The following is a 26,302-nucleotide window of genomic DNA, read 5'->3' as shown; positions in this document are numbered from 1 at the left end:
GGGAACAGGTGCGATTTGTGCAGCTTTACAAGGTGATTAGTCACTATCACTTGATGCTGATGACAGATGAAAGACTTTAGAAAATTGAAGATAAAGCTCAGATTCAGAGTCTGAGCATTTTGATGGTGTTGTTATTTAATGCGAGAAACACTAAGGACAGAGGTGATCAATTTTCAATTAAATTTTTAAAAATCAAAACTCATGCATTGAACTGCACTAATCATAGACATGCTTAGTTTTTATCAATCAGTATATTCACTGGATTTAGAATTTATTCATTTTATAGGGTTTTTTTGGCTTTTGTCAGTACAGAGTATTCATTTATTTTATTTCATTTATTTATTTATTTTGGTGCATCTCAACTATACAAACTGGTATTTGTTGTGGCATATGGCTATATATGAATCCACAATTTGATCAATTTCACTCCCCAATAATTCCCACTCTCTGCCCTTCCTCCTCAGAACCCCTGGCTCTACCCCAATTGTCACCCTTCTACTTTGATGGAGTCCCTTTATTTCCCTATGTTTTCCATCTAGCTTGCACATCTGAAGGAAAACATACAGTATTTTCTCTCTGACTTATTTCTCACAGAATTATTATCTCAATTACCATCCTTTTTTTCTACAAATGACAGAATGCCATTCTTATTTGTGAATGAATGAAACCCCAGTGTGAATAGAGAACCTTTTCTTTATCCATTCATCTGTGGATAATCACGTAGATTGAAATAATAACTTAGCTATTATTTATTGTGCTTCTATAAACATAGGTAAGCATAGACCACTAAATTTTGCTGATTTATTTATTTTTTTTTTGTTTTAGTGTGGAGGAGTGAGGTAGCTAGGTCATATAGAAGATTTATTATAGCTTTTTGAAGCTCCTCTACATTGACTTCCATAATAGCTGTACTAATTTATATTCCCACATACAAGATAGTTCCTTTCCTCTGCATCCTCACCAGAGTTTATTGTTATTTGCATGCTTGAGAATTGTCATTCTAATTGAGGCAAGGGGGATCTCAGTGTAGTTTTGATTTGTATTTCCCTAAGGGCTATACATAATAAGAGACAAAAATGGTAAAATTACAACAGATATAACTGAAATCAGAAGGAATTTATATACTACTTTGAGGTATTATGTTCCAATAAATTGAAACATATGTAAAAAATGGATAAATTTCTAGACACATGTGATTCACCAAAACTGACCAAAGACAACAAAGAGGATATAGAAAACCTAAAGAGACCAATAAAAAGATGGATTTATAGCTGAATTTTACTAGTTGTTTAAAGAATTAATTCCAAGACTCCTTAAATTACTCCATGAAATTGAGAGAAAAGGAATGCTTCCAACACCATTTTATGAAGCCTGTATCACCTTGATAGCAAAACTGGAAAAGAACACTTTAAGAAAACTACAAACGAACATACTTGATGAAAATAGATGCATAAATCCTCAATAAAATATAAGAAAAGAGAAAGAGACTTCCACAACACATTTGTTATGGTTTAGATGTGGGGCGTCCCACCTAACTAGTATGGGACAATGCAAGAAAGTTTAGAGGTGAGAAATTGGGTTATAACAGCATTAATTTTATTAGTCCATTAATCAACTGATAGGGATTAACTGGGTGGTAACCGTAGGCAGGCTATTAGGAGCATGCCTTTAGGATATATACTTTGTCTCTGGTAAGCAGAGCTTAGTCTTTCTCTGCTTTCTTGCTGTCAGGTCCTGACTACTTTCCTCCACCAAGCTCTTCTGCCGTGATGTTCTCCCTCTATGGCACAGAGCAGCCATTAGCCATCTATGGGTTGAGACCTCTGAAACTGTATTAAAGAAACCTTTAAAATTGTTCTTCTCAGGTCTTTGGGTTACAGCAGCAAAAAAAAGCTTACTAAAACAACATTAAAAAATCATATACCATAATCAAGTTGACTGCAGTCCAGGGATGCAATACAATGCTGGTTCAATGAAATCAAATCAATAAATGCCATACACCACACAAATAGAAACAAGGACAATAAAAGGAAAAAGAAGAAAAAAGCAGGATAATTTCAATAGATAAAGAAAAAGCCTTTGACAAAATATATCCACTATTTATGATAAAAACCTTGAAGAAAGTAGGGGTAGAAGAAACTTGCATGAATACAATAAAGGCTATGCATAACAAACACAAAGTCAACATCATATTGGATGGGTTAAAATGAACACTATTTTCTCTAATATTGGGAACAAGATAAGAATATTCACTCTCACATTCCTATTCAATATAGAAGTTGAAATTTTAGAACACTTACTCAAGATAAAGAAATAAAAGGGATACAGATAAGAAAGGAAGAAGTCAAATTATGTCAATTTGCAGGTTATTTATCCTATGATTAGAAGATTAAAAGTTTCACCAAGAGTGTCCAGGGTATTATTAACACTTTCATCTTTACTCTGTCATGGTTCCATCTAGGAGCACCCTAGATAATGAAGTGGGAATGTGACACACTGAAGATGGAAATCCTTCTCCTGGGATTCAGTGACCATCCAGAACTTCTAAATCTTCTTTTTGCTGTGTTCTATTCCACCTACTCTGTTCCCTAATGGGGAATTTGGGATGATTTTACTAATCCCCACCAGTTCCCACTTGCCCATCCCAGTGTACTTTTTCATCTGCATACTGTTCTTTATTGGTGCATGTTACTCTTCTATCATTGTCCTTGAATTACTGTGGGCTTGATTTTTTATATGAAAACTATTTGTTTCATTGACTATACTGCAGAGTTATATATTTTTTCTGTTTTTTGATTGACACAGAATCCTTCTTCTTGGCCTCCATGGCTTATGACAGGTACATAGCAATCTGCAACCCACTGCTTAATACTATTATTATCTCCAAGAGGTCTGTTGCAAGATTGTGCTCAGAGCACTTTGTTGGTGTGTGGGGGATTCAATTCTGACACTGGCATGTTTGACATCATTCTTGTGGTCTTGTGCTAGCTTGGTAGAGGCAATCTGTTTTCTAACAGTTCTCCTCTCCTATGCAACCATCCTTAGAACAGATTCAGCAGAGGCCAGAAGAAAAGGCTTCTCCTTCTGTGCTTCCAACCTGATAGTGGCCACTCTCTACCATGGCTCCCTGATCTTCATTTATTTGTGGCCCAGGACAGGTCATTCACTGAATATTGACAAAGTGACCTCTGTGCTTTAAAAGTTGATTATACCTATGTTGAAGCCCTTAATATAAAATCTAAGGAACAAAGATGCAAATAATTCCTATAAAAATAAACATTAAGATTGTTCTCCTTTGATAAAAGGAATCAGTCCTGTAATTTTCAAATATGTCTATTCTTTGACATTTTTTTTCTGTCTGTTGCAAATGTCAATTAATAAGGATATTTCTCCAAGCTGTGGATAATGAAACTTCCACAAAAGAAAAGGCCAGAGCCCAACAGTGGAGCTAGACTCTCATTTTATTTATATCATCACTATCTGTTATTTCATAGTTGAAATTTTTCATATTTATTTCAGGGGAAGATTTACCTTTTCTTACATGTTTGTGTCACTTATTCTTACACATTTTCTGTTCTTACTCTTTAACTTTTTTCACAATTTTTGTCAATAATTAATAAGTCACTGAAATAACATAATGCTCCTTTTGTGAAAAAAAATTAATGACATTAACAAAGATTATTTGCCAATTAATTTTAATTTTCATATAAATATATGTTCATTGTACTTTACCTATCCAAATTTCACTCATTCTAAAAAGACTTCTTAAATATTATTGTCAAAATTTTATTCTGAATCCTCCATTACAGTCACAGGGTAGTTTGTACTCTAAATCTCATAAGAGTCATAGGTGTAGTTTGAGTACTCTATTCTCATCATTTTGTGTCTTACATTTATTTATGTCTGTGTTCTATTTTCCTACAAAAGTTATTTATAAATTTTGATTTGTTATTTGTATCTTTTGCATTTGTTTCATAATGTCTTCCTGGTTTATATTCTGAGTAAATTTTATGAAAAAAATACAGGTTTACTATTGATTGTTTTCAGTTCTTGCCATATATATCTGACATGAAAAAAAATTGTTATTCCTTTTACAATATTTTCAGTTCATTTTCCACAGTGGTACTATATGCTTGGATGTCCATTACAAGTTATTACCAAGTAGGATGTCTAAAAAATAGGTCAATTGTTAACAAATTTGTCTATATAGAATAATATAAAGTCTGGTTCTTAGACTGTTTCCTAAAAAGTCGAATGGGTACGAAATTTCTTGATATATAAAGTACAAAGCAAAAATTTCTGAGGGATTCTTTAATGTTAGGGTCAAGACTGGGCATTGAAGCCTGAAATTGGTGGGGTTATGGCTTAGTTGGCTGCTGGAAAAGACCTTTACAGAATATGTGGATGAGAAGTAAAAAAAAAAAAAAGTTAAATCTGAAGATGAGGTTAAATAATTAGAAAGCCCATGAGCAAAGAGGAAGACTTTCTGACAAGGAAAATATATGGTGGATTGTAACTTACAGCCACAGTTTCACTCACTATAATGGGATGTATTTTTGTAAAAAAATAATTTATCCATAATGATCAGTAAGAATATGGCATTCTGAGACTGAAGAGAACTAAATACTTCAACCTGAGTACTTAGCAATAAATATTTTTTGAAGTGCATGGATGTTTCAAAATAGATGGCTGTTGATTCTTCATAGCTGCCATTTCAGCAAGAGCTTTTAGGATCAGCCCCTCAGGGTATAACATAAAATGAGTTGCTGTGGGATTAATTATCCAAATTTCTTGGAAATGTGGAGTCTGGGACTGAACTCCTTAGTGAAGTTTTAGGCCCCTGATCTGAGCAGCATAGAGGTGTGCTTGGCAGAATGTCAGCAGGGGTAGCACGAGGAGCCTCTACTCAGCTTTAACCAGGAGCAAAGGCAGAGTCAAGAAAATAGGTCATGAGGAGGATAAGGAGAAAGCTGCACACATGATGGAAACCATATTCTAAAGCTGGATTCTGACCAGCTAAGGGAGACAGATCCTAGAGAACAACTCATGACGTGGTTCTATCAGCAACACCATCCTTTCTTGGAGCACTAGGAGATCAGTTCCTGAGAGCTTACTCAGTAGACTCACAGAGACTGTCCAGAACAAAATCATATGTATGTCTACTATCCTTTATGTATGTAACTGATAAATATGGATATAAAGATATAATCAGAGAATGTGTATATTAAACCCCTGTTTCACAGATGAAAAATCTAAGACCTGAACGTAGACACATAACCACCAAGTAATGAGAGCACACAGATTTGAAACCAATACCTGGCTCACTTTAAGGTCCAAATTTTATTCTTAAATTCTCTCTTATGTTTATCATTTTTAATAATTAAAACAAAACAATAAAGTCAAAAATTAAAGACTGTTATATATCTTTCTTTAAAAGAAAAGCTGACAAAAATATATGAGAAATATGTAGCAAAAGGAATTCACAATGTGTGTTTGCTTTTTATATATGCCAATATATTGAATATGTTTTCAATAAATCACATTGAGTTGGGAAACTGGACAATGATTAAGAGCTCCTTATAAGTAATATATTCCATGAACGATATGTATGCCACCTGAGATTATAGAGACAAGCAGATATTTAAAAGATAGGACACTATTGTTTGTTTCTTTTAAATTATTCAGCCAGTAATACAAGATATACATTCTGAGAAAATTACATATTTTTATAAATTTGTTCATTTCTATAAATTTTAATGTAATAGTTTTTTAGCACATTTTATAAACAAAATGATGTATACAAGTAGGGAAGAGGATTTTAATGAAAAACTTGCATAAATGCAATCTTCCATTTATAACAACAACCTGAGATAAGATGAATGCTCTTGAAAGCTTGAAATTCTGTGATATTATTCATCACCAGATTAACCAATGAGTGATAACATTGACAACATTCGCCACCAATTAATTTAACTATTAGAATATTTATAGTATTTTCTGATACTCAACCACGCTTAAATGACCATTATTAACATTGTTTATAATAGAGTTTCAGTTTATTTTTCAGACATAGAAAGAACCAATATAAATCATTCTAAAGGAAATAATAATGTCAATGTTACTTCTTTATATATATTTATGTTAATTCTTCTTCCTTACAACTTAAACTGTACCAATTGGTCATTACCATTGTTCTAATTTTAACTAACAATAATATATTATAAAATGCTATGAACCCACTGAGAGAGAAGGAGGCACCTTTCCAGATGCCTTTGGAGAAGGTCCTGGTCTTAAATCTCTGGCTTCCAACTGTGCAGCACCACATCTGTCCTCTAATCTGAGGGCAAAGAGGGAAGTCCACTCCTATGCCCAGACTACAAGGTGAAAGGAAAGGCTCTAGCTTCTGGTTCAGGGGTTATTACTGCTAATTGAGGCAGACTGGAGAAGAGTGGATGTGAGCTAAGAAGTTCTGTACATTAAATGCCGTCTTTTACTGATATTTTCTTTCAGTTTAAGCAGAAGCCAAGAGGTGTGGAGAGACTTCCTCTAAAACAAAATAGTTCATGAAAAGTGAGGAAGGGAGAACCTTTAAATTTACAAATACTCCTTTTTGCATTTATTTTGCAGGAGACACTGCTTGGTTTATTCCGTTACTGTTTTCAAATGGCTCTCTGAAGCCAAACACCCCAAACAACAGAGCCAAAAATAATGGGAAAGGAACCAGACAAGAACAGTGCCTTAAAAATTGTGTCTAATGTGCTCCCTCTTTTTCACTCTTAATTTTTTATTTACTATTTAGTTATTCTAAGTGTTATAATGGAAATTTATAGAAAGACATTAGTGCTTAGGAAGGAAACCACGAAGAATGAGTTTTACTCCCTCAATTTTCCTCCAGTGTGTCAACTGTGTCCACTAAACCCATATTTGAAGTTGAAGCTTAAGGAGGGTGTGTTGAATTAGCAAGGCATCTTTCTGGCTCAAAGATCAAAAAGGTGGGAGACATTAAAGGACCCTTTCTGCAAAACACCTCAGTGATGTTCTTTTGCTCTTCACTTAAAACAGGAAGACCAATAATTACAGCTACTTAATCTCAATTTCGTCACAATAGATATTTCCAAGTTTCTACTGATAAGAACCGATGTCAATGCATTTATGTTTTACTCTCAAAATCTGTTGATATCTTCTGAGTGTGAAACATGATTTCACCCAGAACACAAGTTAGTGCTGATAGCTTTGTTCAGAGCACCCTTTACATCCTTATTTCTTAAGCTGTAGATCAGAGGGTTCAACATGGGGATAACAACTGTGTAGAAAACAGAGGCCATTTTATCTGCGTCCATTGAGTAACTTGAGCTGGGTCGAAAATACATGAAAAGGAGTGTGCCATGAAATATGGCCACAGCTGTAAAGTGAGAGGCGCATGTGGAGAAGGCTTTATGTCTGCCTTCAGCTGAGTTCATCCTAAAGATAGTCGTGATGATGTAGCTGTAGGAGAGGAGGACAGTGACAATGCTGAGTCCTACAACACAGCCATGAAGGTGAACATCACTATCTCGTTGATGGAGGTATCTGAGCAAGAGAGGGCTAGCAAAGGTGGGATGTCACAGAAAAAGTGATTGATGACATTTGAATTGCAGAAGGACAATCGAAATGTCAAGCAAGTGTGGATTGCTGAGTCTACCAAGCCTACAAGGTAGGCAACTGCCACTAGCTGGGTACAGATCCTCCTGGACATTGCGATTGTATAAAGAAGTGGATTGCAGATGGCAACATATCAATCATAGGCCATGACAGCCAACATGAGACATTCCACATCTGCAAAGGCACCAAAAAAATACATTTGGATGGCACATAAATCATGTGTAATTTCCTTTTGCTCAGATAAGAAATCAGCCAGCATCTTTGGAGAGACAGTGGAAGAATAGCAGATGTCACAGAAAGACAGATTGCTCAGGAAAAAATACATGGGTGTGTGAAGTCTGGGGTTCACCTTGATCAGCAAGATCATCCCTAGATTGGCAATCAAGGTTATGCCATAAACAAGGAAGAACACAAAGAGCCCCTTTTGCACATCCTGTCTGCCAGATAGTCCCAAGAAGATGAACTCAGTAAACAGAGTGAAGTTCTCAACTGCCATTGTTCAGATCTGGAAATTCCTGTATATGTAAAAACAAAGTGAAAGTGGAGGTCATCACAGTCTTTCCTTAGTACTAGTTAATCTCCTGGCTCACTCTGTCGTCTTTCTCTCTCTCCCTTCCTCCCTCTCTTCCTTCCTTCCTTCCTTTCTTTCTTCCTTCACAATCTTTCCTTCGTCCTAGTTCATCTCCTGGCTCACTGAATTTTCTCTCTCTCTCTCCCTTCCTCCCTCCCTCCCTCCCTCCATCCCTTCCTTGATTTCTTCCTTCCTTCCGTCCTTTCAGTAATCATTGAAGAAAGAATGCTACAGTTATTTAAGATTAGTTTTCTCTATTGGAAAAGTTATAATATTCTTTCATCTAAATTATGCCTGATGCTTTTATGAAAACCTATGTAGTTCTTGGAAATATTTTTGTTAGTTCTTTGTATAGATTAATAAGTTGATGTACTTATAATTTAATGTAATAGTTCCTACAATTAGTTGGTCCAGATATCCACATTTTCTGAGGAGACTGTTGTTGATGTCAAATTTGTAGAAAATTCTTCATCCTGTAAGAAAGAATTTTAGTTATGTGAAGATGGAAATAAAGTATACATCCCATTCTTGTTCCCTCATTGTCTTGGATACCTGGGCAAGTAGCAATTAGTCTTACACTAGCTTTCTACCTCTCCTTTACCTTTTTAGTGCTATTTAGCTGCTATCATATGTCTATATGCTATTGTCACTGGGAAGAAGATGGTGTGTAGATGAGGACTCACTAGGGTAGGAAGGTTAGTTGTTTCTGGAGAAGTAGATAGTCTGGGTTTCATGAGCAGTAAACTAGCATAGGTAGAAGGAAACATGCCAGAGTGCACCATTTTTCCCTTTTAAAGTGGTTATGATCTGGCTGAGATTCTAAAGGCATTGTGAACTTAATTGCAGAGACATTGGTAGGGTAGGTAACATAAAGGCAAGAAAAGCACTGTAGTTTACTAGATGAGTCCTTTCAATTAACTAGTATCCACATGATCTGTTCACTACAGTTCATATTATGAAAGTAATACATAATGAATATTTTATTTGTTCACTGTTCCATATCCTCAGAGAGATTTGTCTCTGAACTGTGTCTCACCAAATTTGTTATATGTTTTATTATTTTCATTGTTCCCTGTTTCTCTTTTATACCAATGAATTCTGCTAATTTTGATTTAAAAGGCCAATGGAATTATAGGTCCCACTGTCATATTTTGTCAAAACTAATTGTACATCTTATAATAACATTGCTGCTGTGACCTTTAACCAGTGAAGATATAAGAAAAGTCTAGTTGAAGGTAAATGAAGAAAAATGAAAATTTGAAACCTTACCAGGAGTACAATGGTCAATGTGCAGGTCTCTGTATCTCAGCATAAACTCATTTAAATATTTACCACAATTTAAAGATCTCTAAAAGCAGTGATTTTCTTTGTAATATGAGAAGGTTTTAAGATATATAAAAATGCATGAAAGAGGTTAAATGACAAATGATATTAATTAATAATGCTACATGGTATATGGTATATAATTACCATATACCATGGTAGCATTTAGTGTATTCTCTGCTATATTTGTATTATTTAAATTGCTAAATAAATAAAGTAATTATAGTAAATGTTTGCATCAAGTTTCATAATTTTCTTCTGTTATATAACAATTTTACTTTTATTTCAAAAGTGTTACAAAAAACTAAAGTAATATATAAGATAGAACAAAAGTAAAATAAAAAATAAAAAATAAATTCAGAACCTGATTCAGAGCTACAGACCTGGTATCCGGATGCACCTAATCCTTCCCAAGGCTATTCATTGTCTTCAGATTGCCTGGGATTTTAAAGATCTCTGTGTTTGACCCATGGGTGCTGAGCACTTTATCCCTTGGGAATAAGTTTAGCATCTGATATTTTAAAGATGTAAGGTAATTGGGAAATAAATGCAGACCAGTTTTTGAAAACATAAAAAAAAATTGTTCTTACTTTCTTATCTAGTTTAATGCCCAATATTAGGTCATGTAACACTAAAGTGGCTGCAGTCAACCAACATTCCATATCTCAGTGTGCCAGTTTATTTGTTTTAATGACATAAATGTAAAATCAGTGAATCCTTAAACATTTACATGGACACGAACACACAAATATTCTTTATCAAACACATTCAAATATTATGGTGGCCATGGTGACGCATGCCTCTAAACCCAGTGGCTTGGAAGGCTGAGACAGGAGAATCATGAGTTCAAAGCCAGCCTCAATAACAGCAAGGCACTAAGTAACTCAACAAGACCCTGTCTCTAAATAAAATGCAAAATAGGGTTGGGCATGCAGATCAGTAGTCCAGTGTCCCTGAGTTTAGTCCCTGGTACTAAACTTTTTAGGTAAAAAGAAATAAAAGACAAAAATAGAAATAATTTTACAAGGGAGCAAAAATGAACAGTTTTCACATGGTCTTATGATAACTAGGTTTTGTTTTCTATACTAAGGAGTTTCTCATCTTCAACAAAAATAATGTCAGATAAACATGTCTTGCACACAAATAAATATTGTGATTAGATATGATGCTTTCCTTTCTATTTGCATCCATTAATTTATTTAATCTCTTCTACTAATGACCATTTTTCTTATATCTAATTTTCATATTATAAAACATCTACTTATAAGTAAAATTATGCATACATAATTTATCATGTATAAGGGTTATTTTAAAACATATATTCTAAGAAATAGCCTATAAGAACAAATAGATTTCACCTTTAAAAGAAAATTTTAGCCTTCTAAACCTAGTCAGGCATTTTACATTATTTAATTATCACCACAGATTGTCATATATATTAGGCACTGAGTTGTCTAAAACCCATAAGTGAAAGAGTCAACTTATAGTGTTTTGTAGGCATTGTTTCACTGAATCCATAGAAATTTCTCATGTTAGATTCCTGAAAGAAGCACAATAAAATATATATCTTAAAAATTACTTTTTATAATTTCTCACAGAAGTTAAAATGTGCTGATTTTAAAGCAATATTTGAAAACTTACAAAATTAGAGAGCCAAAGAACCTTCAGAGGCCATTAGGATCCATTTGTAAACCTAGGCAGTATCCCAACACTGACTGAAAAGAAAAGGGAGCAAATAGCAAGGGTTTCCACACTGGCGGACCATTTGTTTTATTTCTATCAACTTGGCTGGAAATCATTAACATTTTTACTAATAGAAAATAGTGTGGAGGGCAATGGCATTTCACAGTTCCAGGAAAAAAAAAATAAACGGTAAAACTATTAAGCCATTCCTAAGTGCTCTGTCATGATTTTATCACCTCTCCAAGACTTTGATTCTGAATAGCATCCTTTAGGTGGCATGACATCAGGGAAACAAAGAATGACAGTGCTTATAAGTAAACATTGCAAAAGAGTATGTATAATCAATTAAAACAAACAAAAAAAAATAAAAAAGAGTAGGGGGTTAATTGATAAAATATGGAACAGGTGGAAATATATGAAGCCTTTTGTTAAGGATGTTGCATAGGTATTTTCCATCAGGATGTCTTCTCCTAACTTGTCAAAGTGTTTCACATGCAACTTTGGAAGCAGAGATTTTTGGATCTTCATTTTAGCCTGTAGTATTTTCACAAAGAGACATATCCCTGAGGCAGCTGGAAAACCAGAGAGACACAGTGACTTTTGCTTCCAAAATTGAAAAGGATAATTAAGCAATGCCTTGTGTTTTCCAGGGCTCTTAAAATGTGGCGATTCACAAGAAGTTAAATCAGTACTTGAGTCATGAGAAAATCAATGTACAGAATATTGATAAAAGCAAATATCAAGGATATACACATATATAGGCCATTTACTTGCTATTAAGTTGATATTCATGTCACTGTGAATATTTTGGATTTGTATACACAACAATTTTATGTACTTTCTTTAAAGATATTTGGGATGTGGTGTGTGTGTATGTGTTGTCTCTCTCTCTCTCTCTCTCTCTCTCTATATATATATATATATATATATATATATATATATACCATGCCACTGATTGTTTTCTTTTTCTTTAACAGCATCTATTATGTACTCAGAACTACTTTGCTATTTGGCAATCTTATTTTAGAATTTGTTTACTTTACCCATTTTGTGTCCCAGATTTCAGGCAAGTATTTTAAATAGGATAAAATGCTCAGTCCTTAAGCGAATATGCTCACAATATCATATTGGAGATATTGACTTAAGAAAAAAATTGATTATACAATTCTTTAAAGAAGTAAATGTTTGTGGAGGACAGATGATGACTTGACCAGGACCGAGAATGGGGAAGAAGGAAGAGAAATCTTCCTGGAAGAAGTTACTGAGGAGATGAACTTGATAATTTCATCAAAAAATAGTCCTTAACAAGTTCATTTTAATTCTTTATTGTATTCTTTGCTTTTTAAATGTCATGGATTTGTCCATATGAAGACTTCTCTAGTTGCCCAAATCTCAGCCTAGAATCAATATCTCTGAAAGATTTTAAATGTGAAACTGACCTTTGCTGTCCAAGGAAGATTTTTTCCTGCACATTATATTTAGGCATTTTGCTTTGAAATGTAACTCCTCATCTTTTTTTTATTTCAGAGTTTTTTGAGGCCTATTATCATAATTAATGAATTGACTGATTTACCTAGATTACAATGTACACTCTTATATAAACTAATAAATTCACAATAAAACATAAGGCACAAAAATATATAAAAGGCAGTTAACAAGAGTTTACTGTATTGTAATATAATTGAAATAAAACACAAATAGGAGAATGAGCAAGTAAAACTTTGAGAAAATTAAAAATTTGAGGATTTTTTTCTAAATGGAGATAACATGTTAATTTCAGGTAAACATGGAAGCAGAACGTTTGTACAACTGAAACATTTTCTTATAACTAAAAATTAGTACAGATACTTATTTAATAAACTATGTGAAACAATTTTCCTTCTGTGCATCATGTAATATTTTAAAATAACCCTAACTATGAATATGCAGACAATGTCTAAATATTATAATTATTTAAGTCCATCTTTTATTTTTGAGTTTTTCCAGGGCCTCTTTCACATCCTTATTCTGAAGGCTATAAATCAGGGGGTTCAACATGGGAATCACAATGGTGTAGAACAGTGAGGTCATTTTGTCTTGATCAAAAGAGTAGGAAGAACTGGGCCGAAAATACATGAAGAGCATGGTGCCCTGGAAAACTGCAACTGCAGTCAAGTGGGAGGCACAGGTGGAGAAAGCTTTGAGCCTCCCCTCAGCAGAGCGGATCTTTAAGACTGATGAGAGGATGTAGCCATAAGAGACCAGGACTCCAGAAAAGGTGCTCAGTTCAATGAAACCAAAAAGTGTGAATATTGCTAACTCATTGACCTGTGTGTCAGAGCAAGACAGTAACAGGAGAGGAGGGACATCACAGAAGAAATGATTAATCTCATTAGACCCACAGAAACATAAGCGGAATGTTAATGTCGTGTGTATCAAAGCATCTCCCAGGCCCACAAGGTAAACCCCAATCATGAGCAGGTAGCAAACCCTGCTGGACATGTTGACAGTGTACAGCAAGGGGTTGCTGATGGCCTTGTACCTATCAAAGGCCATCACTGCCAGCAGCAGACACTCAGAATCAGCAAAGATGCAGAAGATCAAGAACTGCAGAGCACAGCCAATAAAGGAAATTGATTTGTTCTTAACAAATATGTCAACCAGCATCTTGGGTCCAATTGCTGTGGAATAGCAGAGGTCACAGAAAGAGAGGTGGCTGAGGAAAAAGTACATTGGTGTGTGAAGCTGGGGATCCACTCTAATCAAGAAGATAATTCCAAGAATCGCCAGAAAATTAATGAGATAAACCAGGAGAAACATAGCAAATAGAGTGCTTTTCATTTCAGGGTTATTAGTAATTCCCATAAAAATAAATTCAGTCTGTGAGGAACAATTTCCTCTGTCCATTATTCCTTGTTCTTACCTAACTTTTGGATAAATCATTTAAAAAAAAAGATATATTCATGTTTCATTCTTTACATTCAGACTGTATCTACATGGAAGAACGCCACTTGTTTCCTAGATTTTCTTTTTAGTCTCAGAAAAACACCCATTCATGTGTCACTCTTTAAAGAACAATTGTATCTGCTTGACAATATTCATGATAAATGTGAGAAAGCTGATAGAAAATTTTGATTCAAATCTGAATGTCATTTAAGAAATATGTGATTTCTACAATTTCATTACTTTCTCTCCATCTTTCCTTCTTATGTTAAGGAGAATATTTTTATTCCACTGAAATCTGTGTTCATCTGCAAAATAATATGGAAGAAACACTAGAGTAACTATTACAGTTAGAGAATTGACAACATTCACATAGACCAAAAGGGTAACTTCAATTACATTGGTTTTCAAAAATCATGATTGGTTGAAAAGATCATTGTAGTAGCTCTAGAAATATTAAGCATATCACTGACTAATAAAAATAAAAAAAATCTTATTCTACTGTTATTACATATGGCTTTTAGTGTTTGTGAAATATAAAATAAATATTCATTGATTTTTGTATTTTTTATAAATGTTGTATGATTTTACCACAATGATTGTTGCCTCTTTTTAAAGATAGTCTGGAATTAAAGATTAGCCTACGGACCATGCAAAGAAAAATGCTAAAAAAACAGTAAAACCACCTTCATTTAATACATATATTTACATTTCAACTAGATCGTAAATGGAAGCTTATACTTTAAAAATAAAGAAAAAGAATAAGGATTTTTGAATAGGCATGTTTTACTTAACCATAAGTGGATTTATGTACTTCTAAAGTGATTGCATGTGTGTATTATTCCTAACTGGAATATGAGAAATAGTGGGAGATAGATATAAATGGGATGTCTGTTTTTCTGCTTTTGGCCTAAGTAACAATAGTATATGATTCATCCTGAGGTGATTTTGCATATATAATTATTTGTAATTCAGTACTTCAAATATCTATTAAATAAGAAAACAGCAAAAAAATAAAAACTAAACCACTTAATCCAATGCAAATACCTATATGGTATAAAAAAGTGAACATTTGTTGGTGAATCTATATTAAAATGGAATTAGTAAACAGGAAATTCATTGGTAAGGAAATTTACTTATGTCTTCCAGTTTTGAGAAGAAATCATCATTTTTTATCATAAAACCAGAATTTATGGAACAGAGTAGCTTGGCATAAAATGATTCATTTACAGATGTCTTTTTTTAAATGTAATTTCTTTAAACCTCAAGTCTTTGAGTTTGGAAACTCAGGAACTTACCTGTCAAAAATTTACCTGACATTTCTTTGTTAACTGAACCTTAAGCAGGTAGCATGGAATTATACCAGGTAACTTTTGGGATTTAACTCTCTGAAGCTATTCCCTCAGGCTTTGTTGTTATGCAAACTTATGACTTAATTATATTTATGGTTCTTTATTTTCCCCTCTGAATATATCCACATCTTTATGAAAGTTAGAGTTTTTATTATTGACTATTATCAACAAACTGATATATGACAGAATGAAAACTATGAGTAAATTTTATGGTGCCAAGTACATAGAATGCATACATAGTTTTACTATAAAATATGATCTATGTCATCCTTGTCTAATTAAAACAGAATGTGAAGGAAATCAGCCCCTCACATTAGTCATTTCCAACACCTTTTTTTAAAAAAAAATTTCTGCTTTTTAAAATATTCTCCATAGTCTTAATGGATAAGTAATGACTAAGTAACTTTACTAGTACTTGCATGGAAGATGGAAGGATAACCTCATTGTTATACAGAATATATGTATGATGATGTGAGGGCGAAAATAAAAAGTGTGTCACATTAGATTGGGTAGAGAGAAGTGATAGGAGGGGTGGGGAGAGGAAGGGGAAATGGAAGGACAGCAGAATAAAATAGACATTATCAATGCTGTGTGTATATATGTGACTACATGACCAATGTGATTTTGCAACCTGTACACTCAGAAAAATGAGAAATTATATCCCATCTGATTCAAATGTATGATCTGTCAAGATCATTATACTGTCACGTGTAACTAATTAAAACAAATTAAAAAAATAATGTAAAAAAAATCTATGGGGGGGTCACTTGCCTTCTATTCTATCCCTATTCCTTAGAAACTTTACTTTATGGTTCTATGTGTTCACTTATCCTAAGCATAAACGTCATCTAATATGTCCTTTATATCAGTCTCCCCTCATTTAGCATCCCTTTGTCTGAATATATCCATGTTGCAGCATGTTTCTGAATCTTGTTTTCTTTTATGACTGCATAGCATTTCATTTTATGAATAAGAGACCCTTTGATTATTCATTTCTACTGGATGGACATCTGGGTTGTTTCTATTTTTATCTGTCGTAATAATAACACTGTGACTACTCATATAATAAGGGCCATATTCTTCACCCAGAATTGTCACATCCCCACTCCAACCATGTGTCATCCATCCACATATCTTAGATTTTACAATTATGTTGCATGCTATACAGTCAATACACTGCATTTTGAATTATGTGGAATTCATCCATATAAGGATTTCTCTAATAAATTTAAGACTTTAGGGATACTTTTTTCGTATTCTCTATAATCAGTACTAAAAGATTTAACAGAGTTAATTGCTTACTAAATATTTTTGGCTATTTTAGAGAGCATTGATCAAAAGTTAAAAGTATAATGTATCTGAAGGATTTTTACACATATAGCTTACATGTGTTAGAATGATTCACTCAAATATTGTACATAAATAATAATCTTCCTAAAAAACAGTTACAAATGTTTTGTAAAAGTGATTTCACTTCCTACTATTCATACTAATTCTTTGCTAAATTGCTTAATACTGGAAGAGTGAATTCATTACACTCCAAATATCACATAGCAAGAGATTCTTCATATTTCTTGAACCTTGGTGTACTACTGCAGTGTTTAATTTGATTAAGCTACCTCTAAAGGACCCAGAGCCAACTCCTGCTTCTATATTGGTCTGATTGAAATTTCTGTCTTTCTTCTATATAGGTGCTATTCAAGTATTTGTTATGTTTATGCACAGTAAAAAAAAAGATCACACACATAGTCACTATTTATTTAAATTGTTAAGTTAAATGTTAAGCTAGGTTGTGAAGAATTTAAGAATTTCTGCAATGATAATTTTCATAGATTAAAGATAGATGCATCTTCTTAGAAACACAGTGTACATTTAGCCTCCCTTCAAAATTTTGTTGTCATTAATTCCTCTGAGCAACAAAACATAGAAGTCATTCTAGGTTGTACTATTTCCAGTGTTTAAGAAATTATAGCGGTAGTCACAAGCTGTTACCTAATAAGCTAAGCTATCAATGTGAATCAATCCGAGACTAAATGGGGGAGTGCAAGAGGATCAGATGAGCCTGTCTTTCTAGAGATATTCACATGCTTATGTCACTTTGTGACACTCTTTCACCTAGCCCAGCTGGTTCCTGAATACCACAGTGTGACCTCAGTCATTGGGAAGAGCAGCAGAATAATGACAGTGGTTATTTTGAGCCCTATGTTCTAGTACTTTATGTAGCAAAAGTTAACTAGAGCAATGTGGAGAGAATATAATTAGATATGTATTTTTTCAGAAAGCTCTTGTTTTTAATATTAGACACTATGTCTGTATATACACATAGTCTGGTATATACGCTTGGGTTTATGTAGATATGCATGTGTCTGTTTTCTCACAGTCTGAAGAAAGCATTTGACAAAATTAGATCTGACAAAGGACTTGTAGTCAGAATATGAAGGACTCACAGGAATAATAAGAAAATAATAACCAACAGTATAAAAAATGGAGAAGAGGTTTCAATAGAAACTTCCCCAAAGAAAATCTCTGGATGAAAAATTAATGTATGAGAAGATGAACAGCAGCTGTAGTTATTGGGGAAGTGATAATTAAAGCCAAAATGAGATATCATGACATAACTGCAATAATACATGAGCTAAAATTTTAAAGAATCATATGTACCGTTAATAAAGATATTGTGAAATATGAACTTTCATGAACTTCAGGTGGAAAGGTATAATGTTGCATTTTGGAATACATGTGGGCAATTTCTATGAAAGTTACACAGACTTGAACAGCAATACAACTATTTAATTCCTGTGTATTCCTTATACTTAGGTATAAGTCAAGCCCCATCTTCATACAATGTTTTCTTAATGGGTGTTTATAGCTGTTTTATTTCTAATAACAAAAACATTGGGAATAACTCAAATATATCAATGTGAGTGGTTGCACAAATTGTAGCATATTACTGTACAAGAAATATACACATAAATAAAAAAGGATAAATTAGAGAAACATGCAATATTTGGATGAATCTCAAAATAATTGTGATGTTTGGGGAAAAAAACACACTTGAGAGACTATATAATGTATAATTCCACTTATAAAAATTATATCAGAATAAAATCTAATCTATACTGACAAAGTATATATCAATGCAAAATGCTTATAAAATGCATGTGGTCTCCTGAGGTAATATGAAAAGAACAGATGAAAAAAAGTGGTGCAAGGAAATTTTGGGTGGTGATTGATTTTTTCCTCGTCTTATTGTACTCATATTTAAAACAAGGATACATGGCAGAAAGAAAACTGAAAGGAAAGACTAGTGAATGGGACTGATTAATATCTTTATATTCATCCAATCATCTCATTTCATTCTTTTAATGGAATCTTTTAGAAATCTGGTAGCCTGTACTACACTCAATTATTTGGTTAAGTCATTTATTTTGATTTATCTGAAAATTATTCAAATACTTGTTGTTTAGTTTCCTTACCAAAAACAATTGATCTAAAAAATTCATAAGAAAATTTACAGCAGTAAAAGATGGTAAATGAATTCCAAAGGCAAGTTATGAAAGGCTATAAGAATTAGAAAAGATATGAAATGATAGCTATGTGAACCTACTTTCTATAGTAATCATTTTACTACCTAAAGGTTTCTGGTAACATCATACATATATATTAAATATACATAATGAAATTTATTTAAAAAATTAATCTGAAATTTTTTTCTAAATTTGCATTAACAGGGAACATTGATGTGATTTTCAGAGACATTTAGTTTCCATTAATAGTCTTAATGAATGTAATAATGTAAAAATATACAGTTTCAAATTTAGAGCAGGTAATATTTTCAGGTATTATGTTCCAATAAATTAAAAACTATATAAGAAATGGATAAATTTCTAGACACGTGTGATTCACCAAAACTCACCAAAGAGAACAAAGAGGATATAGAAAACCTAAAGAGACCAATAAAAATGATGGATTTATTAGCTGAATTTTACTAGTTGATTAAAGAATTAATTTCAAGTCTCCTTAAATTAGTCCATGAAATTGAGAGAAAAGGAATGCTTCCAAAAACATTCTAGGAAGCCTGTATCACCCTGATTAAAAAACTGAATAAGAACACTTTAAGAAAACTATAAACGAACATATTTGATGAATATAGATGCAAAAATCGTCAATAAAATATTAGAAAAGAGAAAGAGACTTCCCCAACACATTTATTATGGTTTAGATGTGGGGTGTCTGACCTAACTTGTATGAGACAATGCAAGAAAAGATTAGAGGTGGGAAATTGGGTTATAAGAGCCTTAATTTCATTCATTAGTCCATTAATCAACTAATAGTAATTAACTGGGTGGTAACTGTAGGCAGGTAGGGTGTATCTGGAACAGGCAGGCCATTGGGCGCATGCCTTTAGGGTATATACTTTGTCTCTGGTGAGCAGAGCTTAGTCTTTCTCTGCTTTCTTGTGGTCAGGTCCCGACTGCTTTCCCCTACCATGCAGAGCAGCCATTAGCCATCTATGGATTGAGACCTCTGAAACTGTATTAAAGAAACTTCTACTCCTCTAAAATTGTTCTTGTCAGGTCTTTTGGTTACAGCAGCGAAAAAGCTTACTAAACCAACATTAAAAAATATCATACACCATAATCAAGTTGACTGCAACCCAGAGGTGCAATACAATGCTGGCTCAATGTAAGCAAATCAATAAATGCCATACTCCACACAAATAGAAACAAGGACAAAAAAAGAAAGAAAAAGAAAAAAAAAACAGGATAATCTCAATAGATTGACAAAATATATCCACTATTTATGGTAAAAACCTTGAAGAAAGTAGGGATAGAAGAAACTTGCCTGAATACAATAAAGGCTATGCATAACAAACACAAAGTCAACATCATATTAAATGGGGAAAAATGTAAACTATTTTCTCTAAAATTGGGAACAAGTTAAGAATAGCCACTCTCACATTCCTATTCAATAAAGGAGTTGAAATTTTAGAAAACTTACTCAAGATAAAGAAATAAAAGGAATATAGATAGGAAAGGAAGAAGTCAAATCATGTCTAGTTGCTGGTTATTGATTCTGTAGTTAGAAGACTAAAAGTTTTACCAAAAGTTTCCAGGATATTACTAACACTTTCATCTTTGCTCTGTCATGGTTCCATCTAGGAGCACCCTAGATAATGAGGTGGGAAGATGACATATTGAAGATGGAAATCCTTCTCCTGGGATTCAGTGACCATCCAGAACTTCTGAGTCTTCTTTTTGCTGTGTTCTTTTCCACCTACTATGTACCCTGATGGGGGATCTTGGAATGATTTTACTAATCACCACCAGTTCCCACTTGCCTGTCCCAATGTACCTTTTCATCTGCATACTGTTCTTTATTGGTGCATGTTACTCTTCTATCATTGCCCTTGAATTACTGTGGGCTTGATTTCTGATATGAAAACCATTTGTTTCACTAGCTATACTGCAGAGTTATAATTTTTCTGTTCAATCCTTCTTCTTGGCCACGTGGCTTATGACAGGTACATAGCAATCGGCAACCCACTGCTTAATACTATTATTATCTCCAAGAGGTCTGTTGCAAGATTGTGCTCAGAGCACTTTGTTGGTGTGTGGGGGATTCAATTCTGACACTGGCATGTTTGACATCATTCTTGTGGTCTTTGCTAGCTTGGTAGAGGCAGTCTGTTTTCTAACAGTTCTCCTCTCCTGTTCCTGCATTTTGGCAGCCATCCTTAGAACAGATTCCGCAGAGGCCAGAAGGAAAGGCTTCTCCTCCTGTACTTCCCACCTAATAGTGGCCACTCTCTACCATGGCTCCCTGATCTTCATTTATTTGTGGCCCAGGACAGGTCATTCACTGGATATTAACAAAGTGGCCTTTGTGTTTTATAAGTTGATTATCCCTATGCTGAAGCCCTTAATATAAAACCTAAGGAACAAAGATGCAAATAATTCCTATAAAAATAATCATTAAGATTACTCTCCTTTGATAAAAGGAATCAGTCTTATAATTTTCAAACATACCTATTCTTTGACATTTTTTTCTGTCTGTTGCAAATGTCAATTTAATAAGGATATTTCTCTAATCTGTGGATAATGAAAGTTCCACAAAAGAAAAGGCCAGAGCCCAACAGTGGAGCTAGACTCTCATTTTATTTATATCATCAATATCTGTTATTTTGCAGTTGAAATTTTTAATATTTATTTCAGGTGAAGATTTACCTTTTCTTACACTCTTGTGTCTATTATTCTAACACATTTTCTGTTTTACTATTTAACTTTTTTCACAATTTCTATCAAAAATAAAAAAGTCACTGAAACAAAAATGAAGCTCCTTTTGTGAAAGACAATTAATGACAGTAACAAAGATTATTTGCCAATTAATTTTGATTTTAATGTAAATATGTGTTTACCTATCCAAATTTCACTCATTCTAAAAAGACTCATTATATATTGTTGTCAAAATTTTATTCTGAATCCTCCTTTACAATCACAGGGTAGTTTGTACTCTAAATCATATAAGAATCATAGGTGTACTTCTTTAAGTACTCTATTCTCATTATTTTGAGTCTTAAAGTTATTTATGTCTGTGTTCTATTTTCCTACAAAATTATTTATTAATTTTGATTCATTGCTTTTTATCTTTTGCATTTGTATCACAGTGTCTTCCCAGTGAATATTCTGAGTAAATTTTATGAAATATATACAGGTTTACTATTGATTGTTTTCAGTTCTTATCATATATATCTGACTTGCAAAAAATAGTTATTTCTTTTACAATATTTTTGGTTTATTCTCCACAGTGGTACCATATATGCTTGGATACCCATTACAAGTTATTATCAAGTAGGATGTCTAAAAAGTAGGTAAATTTTTAGCAAATTTCTGTATATAGAATATGATAAAGTCTGGTTCTTAGACTGTTTCCTCAAAAGTCTAATGGGTCTGAAATTTCTTGATCTATGAAGTACAAAGAAAAAGTTTCTGAGGGATGCTCTACTGTTAGGGTCAGGACTGGGAACTGAAGCCTGGAACTGGTGGTTTATGGCTTAGTTGACTACTGGAAATGACCTTTATAGAAAGTGTGAATGAAAATTCAAGAAAAAAAGTTAAATCTGAAGATGAGGTTAAATAATTAGAAAGTGGATAAGCTAAGAGGAAGACTTTGTGACAGGGGAAATGTATGGTGGATTGTAACTTACGGCCACAGTTTTACTCACTACAGTGAGATGCATTTTTGTAAAAAATAATTTATCCATAAAGATCAGTAAGACTATGGCATTTTGAGACTGAAGATAACTAAGCACTTCAACCTGAGTCCTTAGCAGTAAATATTCTTTGAAATGCATGGATGTGTCACAGTAAATGGCTATTGATTCTTCATAGCTGCCATTTCAGCAACAGCCTTTAGGATCAGCCCCACGGGGTATAACATAGAATGAATTGCTCTGGGATTAATTATCTAAATTTCTTGGAAATGTGGAGTCTGGGACTGGATTCCTTAATGCAGTTTTAGGCCCCTGATCTAAGCAGGATAGAAATGTGCTTGGCAGATGGTCAGCAGAGGTAGCCATGGACAGCCTCTACTCAGCTTTAGCCAGGAGCAAAGGCAGAGTTAAGAAAAATAGGTCATGAGGAGGATACTGAGAGAGCTGCACACATGATGGAAACAAGACTCTGAAGCCGGATTCTGACCAGCTAAGGGAGCAGGCTCTATCCAGCACAGGAGACAGACCCTAGAGAACATCTCATGACGTGGTTCTATCAGCAACACCATCCTTTCTTGGAGCACTAGAAGATCAGTTCCTGAGCACTACTCAGTAGACTGTTAGAGACTGTCTAGAACGATATCCTATGTATGTCTACTACTATCTTTACATATGTAACTGATAAATATGAATATACAGATGCAATCATAGAATGTGTATATAAAACCCCTGTTTAACAGATGAAAAATCTAAGACCTGAAAGTAGACACATAACCACGAAGTAATGAGAGCACAAAGATCGGAAACCAATACCTGGCTCACTTTAAGGTCCAAATTTTATTCTTAAATTCTCTCGTGTTTTTATCATTTTTAACAATTAAAACAAAACAAAAAATTCAAAAAATAAGGACTATTATATCTCTGTCTTTAAAAGAAAAGCTGACAAAAAATATATGAGAAACATGTAGCAAAAGGAATTCACAATGTGTTTGCTTTTTATACATGCCAATATATTTAATATGTTTTCAAAAAATTACATTGAGTTGGGAAACTGAGCAACGATTGAGAGTTCCTGATAAGTAATATATTCCATAAAAAATAAGTGTGCTATCTGAGATTATAGAGACAAGCAGATATTTAAAAGATAGGACATTATTTTTTGTTTATTTTAAATTATTCAGCCAGTAATACTAGACATACATCCTGAGAAAATTACATATTTTTTATAAATTGGTCCACTCCTATAAATTTTAAAGTAATAGTTTTAGCACATCTTATAAGCAAAATGATGTATAAAAGTAGGGAAGAGAATTTGAATGAAAAACTTGCATAAACTCAATCTTCCTTTTATAACAACAACCTGAAATAAGACAAATACTCTTCAAAGCTTGACATTCTGTGATATTTTCAATCACCAGATTAACCAATGGGTGATAACATTTAGAACAACATTTGCTACCAATTAATTTAACTCTTAGAATATTTATAGTATTTTCTGATATTCAACCACTCTTAAATGACAATTATTAACATTGTTTATAATAGAGTTTATTTTAAAGACACAGAAAGAATCAATATAAATCATTTAAAGGAAATAATAACGTAAATGCTACGTTGTTTTTTTTTTTTTCCCCCAGAGAGCCTATATTTAATTCTTCTTCCTTACAACTTAAACTGTACCAATTGGTCATTACCATCGTGATAATTTTAACTAACAATAATATATTATAAAATGCTATGAACCCACTGAGACAGAAGGAGACTCCCTTTCCAGATGCATTGGAGAAGGTCCTGGTCTTAAATCTCTGGCTTCCAGCTGTGCATCACCACATCTGTCCTCTAGTCTGAGGGCAAAAAGGGATGTCCACTCCTATGCCCAGACTTCAAGGGGAAAAAAAGGCTGGAGTTTCTGGTGCAGGGGTTATTACTGCTAATTGAGGCAGGCTGAAGAAGTGTGGATGTGAAGTAAAAAGTTCTGTACATTAAATGCCCTCTTTTGCTGATAATTTCCTTCAATTTAAGCAGAAGGCAAGAGGTGTGGAGAGATTTGCTCTAAAACAATATAGTTCATGAAAAGTGAGGAAGGGAGAACCTTTAAATTTACAAATACTCCTTTTTGCAGCATTTATTTTGCAGGAGACACTGCTTGGTTCATTCAGTAACTGTTTTCAAATGGCTCTCTGGAGCCAAAGATCCCAAACAACAGAACCAAAAATAATGGGAAAGGAACCAGACAAGAACAGTGCCTTAATAAACTGTGTCTAATATGCTCCCTCTTTTTCACTCTTAAGTATTTATTTACTATTTAGTTATTCTAAGTGTTATGATGGAAAGTTATAGAAACACATTAATGCTGAGGAAGGAAAAAACAAAGACTGGGTTTTACTCTCTGAATTTTCTTCCAGTGTGTCAGTTGTGTCCACTAAACCCATATTTGAAGTTGAAAGCTTAAGGAGAGTGTGTTGAATTAGCAAGGCATCTTTCTGGCTCAAACATCAACAGGGTGGGAGACATAAAGGACCCTTTCTGCAAACACCTCAGTGATGTTCTTTTGCTCTTCACTTAAAACAGGAAGACCAATAATTACAGCTACTTAATCTCAATTTCGTCACAATAGAAACTATTGGAAAATATTTCAAAAGTTGTATCAATAAGAACCTATGCATTTATGTTTTATTCTCAAAATCTGTTGATGTTTTCTGGGTGTGAAACATGAATTCACCCAGAACACAAGTTAGTGTTGATAGCTTTGCTCAGAGCACCCTTTACATCCTTATTTCTTAAGCTGTAGATCAGAGGGGTCAACATGGGGATAACAACTGTGTAGAAAACAGAGGCCATTTTATCTGTGTCCATTGAGTAACTCGAGCTGGGTCGAAAATACATGAACAGGAGTGTGCCATGAAATATGGCCACAGCTGTAAGGTGAGAGGCGCATGTGGAGAAGGCTTTGCGTCTGCCCTCAGCTGAGTTCATCCTAAAGATAGTCATGATGATGTAGCTGTAGGAGAGGAGGACAGTGACAATGCTGAGTCCAACAACACAGCCAATGAAGGTGAACATCACTATCTCGTTGATGGAGGTATCTGAGCAAGAGAGGGCTAGCAAAGGTGGGTTGTCACAGAAAAAGTGATTGATGACATTTGAATTGCAGAAGGACAATCGAAATGTCAAGCAAATGTGGATTGCTGAGTCTACCAAGCCTACAAGGTAGGCAACTGCCACTAGCTGGGTACAGATCCTCCTGGACATTGCGATTGTATAAAGAAGTGGATTGCAGATGGCAACATATCAATCATAGGCCATGACAGCCAACATGAGACATTCCACATCTGCAAAGGCACCAAAAAATACATTTGGATGGCACATAAATCATGTGTAATTTCCTTTTGCTCAGATAAGAAATCAGCCAGCATCTTTGGAGAGACAGTGGAAGAATAGCAGATGTCACAGAAAGACAGATTGCTCAGGAAAAAATACATGGGTGTGTGAAGTCTGGGGTTTACCTTGATCAGCAAGATCATCCCTAGATTGGCAATCAAGGTTATGCCATAAACAAGGAAGAAGAACACAAAGAGCCCCTTTTGCACATCCTGT

The 26,302-nt window shown here is 33.9% G+C and overlaps 2 protein-coding genes and 1 pseudogene across 2 annotated transcripts; all 3 read right to left on the bottom strand.

Moving 5' to 3' along the window:
- Positions 1-7,202: 7,202 nt before the first annotated feature.
- LOC124081285 (olfactory receptor-like protein OLF2) lies at positions 7,203-8,137 on the bottom strand (annotated as a pseudogene).
- A 5,046-nt stretch (positions 8,138-13,183) lies between these two features.
- On the bottom strand, positions 13,184-14,104 carry LOC124081284 (olfactory receptor 5W2-like; the record flags this gene model as incomplete). Its single annotated transcript, XM_046427498.1, has 1 exon — positions 13,184-14,104. A coding segment is annotated over exon 1 (921 nt), but the record flags the coding sequence as incomplete, so codon positions are not given.
- A 9,628-nt stretch (positions 14,105-23,732) lies between these two features.
- Positions 23,733-26,241, bottom strand: LOC124081283 (olfactory receptor-like protein OLF2). The gene has a single exon (XM_046427497.2). The coding sequence runs from the start codon at positions 25,955-25,957 to the stop codon at positions 25,424-25,426; it is 534 nt and encodes a 177-aa protein (XP_046283453.1). The 5' UTR covers positions 25,958-26,241; the 3' UTR covers positions 23,733-25,423.
- Between the last annotated feature and the right edge of the window lie 61 nt (positions 26,242-26,302).

The sequence above is a fragment of the Marmota monax genome, unplaced genomic scaffold (assembly GCF_021218885.2).
Source record: "Marmota monax isolate L192 unplaced genomic scaffold, Marmota_monax_Labrador192_F-V1.1 WCK01_AAM20220418_F8-fsc01823, whole genome shotgun sequence".
NCBI lineage: Eukaryota > Metazoa > Chordata > Mammalia > Rodentia > Sciuridae > Marmota > Marmota monax.
Note: the sequence above shows the minus strand (reverse complement) of the source record. Positions and strands in the feature narration are given on the sequence as shown.

Coding starts and splice junctions, on each gene's coding strand:
- LOC124081283 (XM_046427497.2), bottom strand. CDS start 25,957: ATGTCCAGGAGGATCTGTACCCAGCTAGTGGCAGTTGCCTACCTTGTA.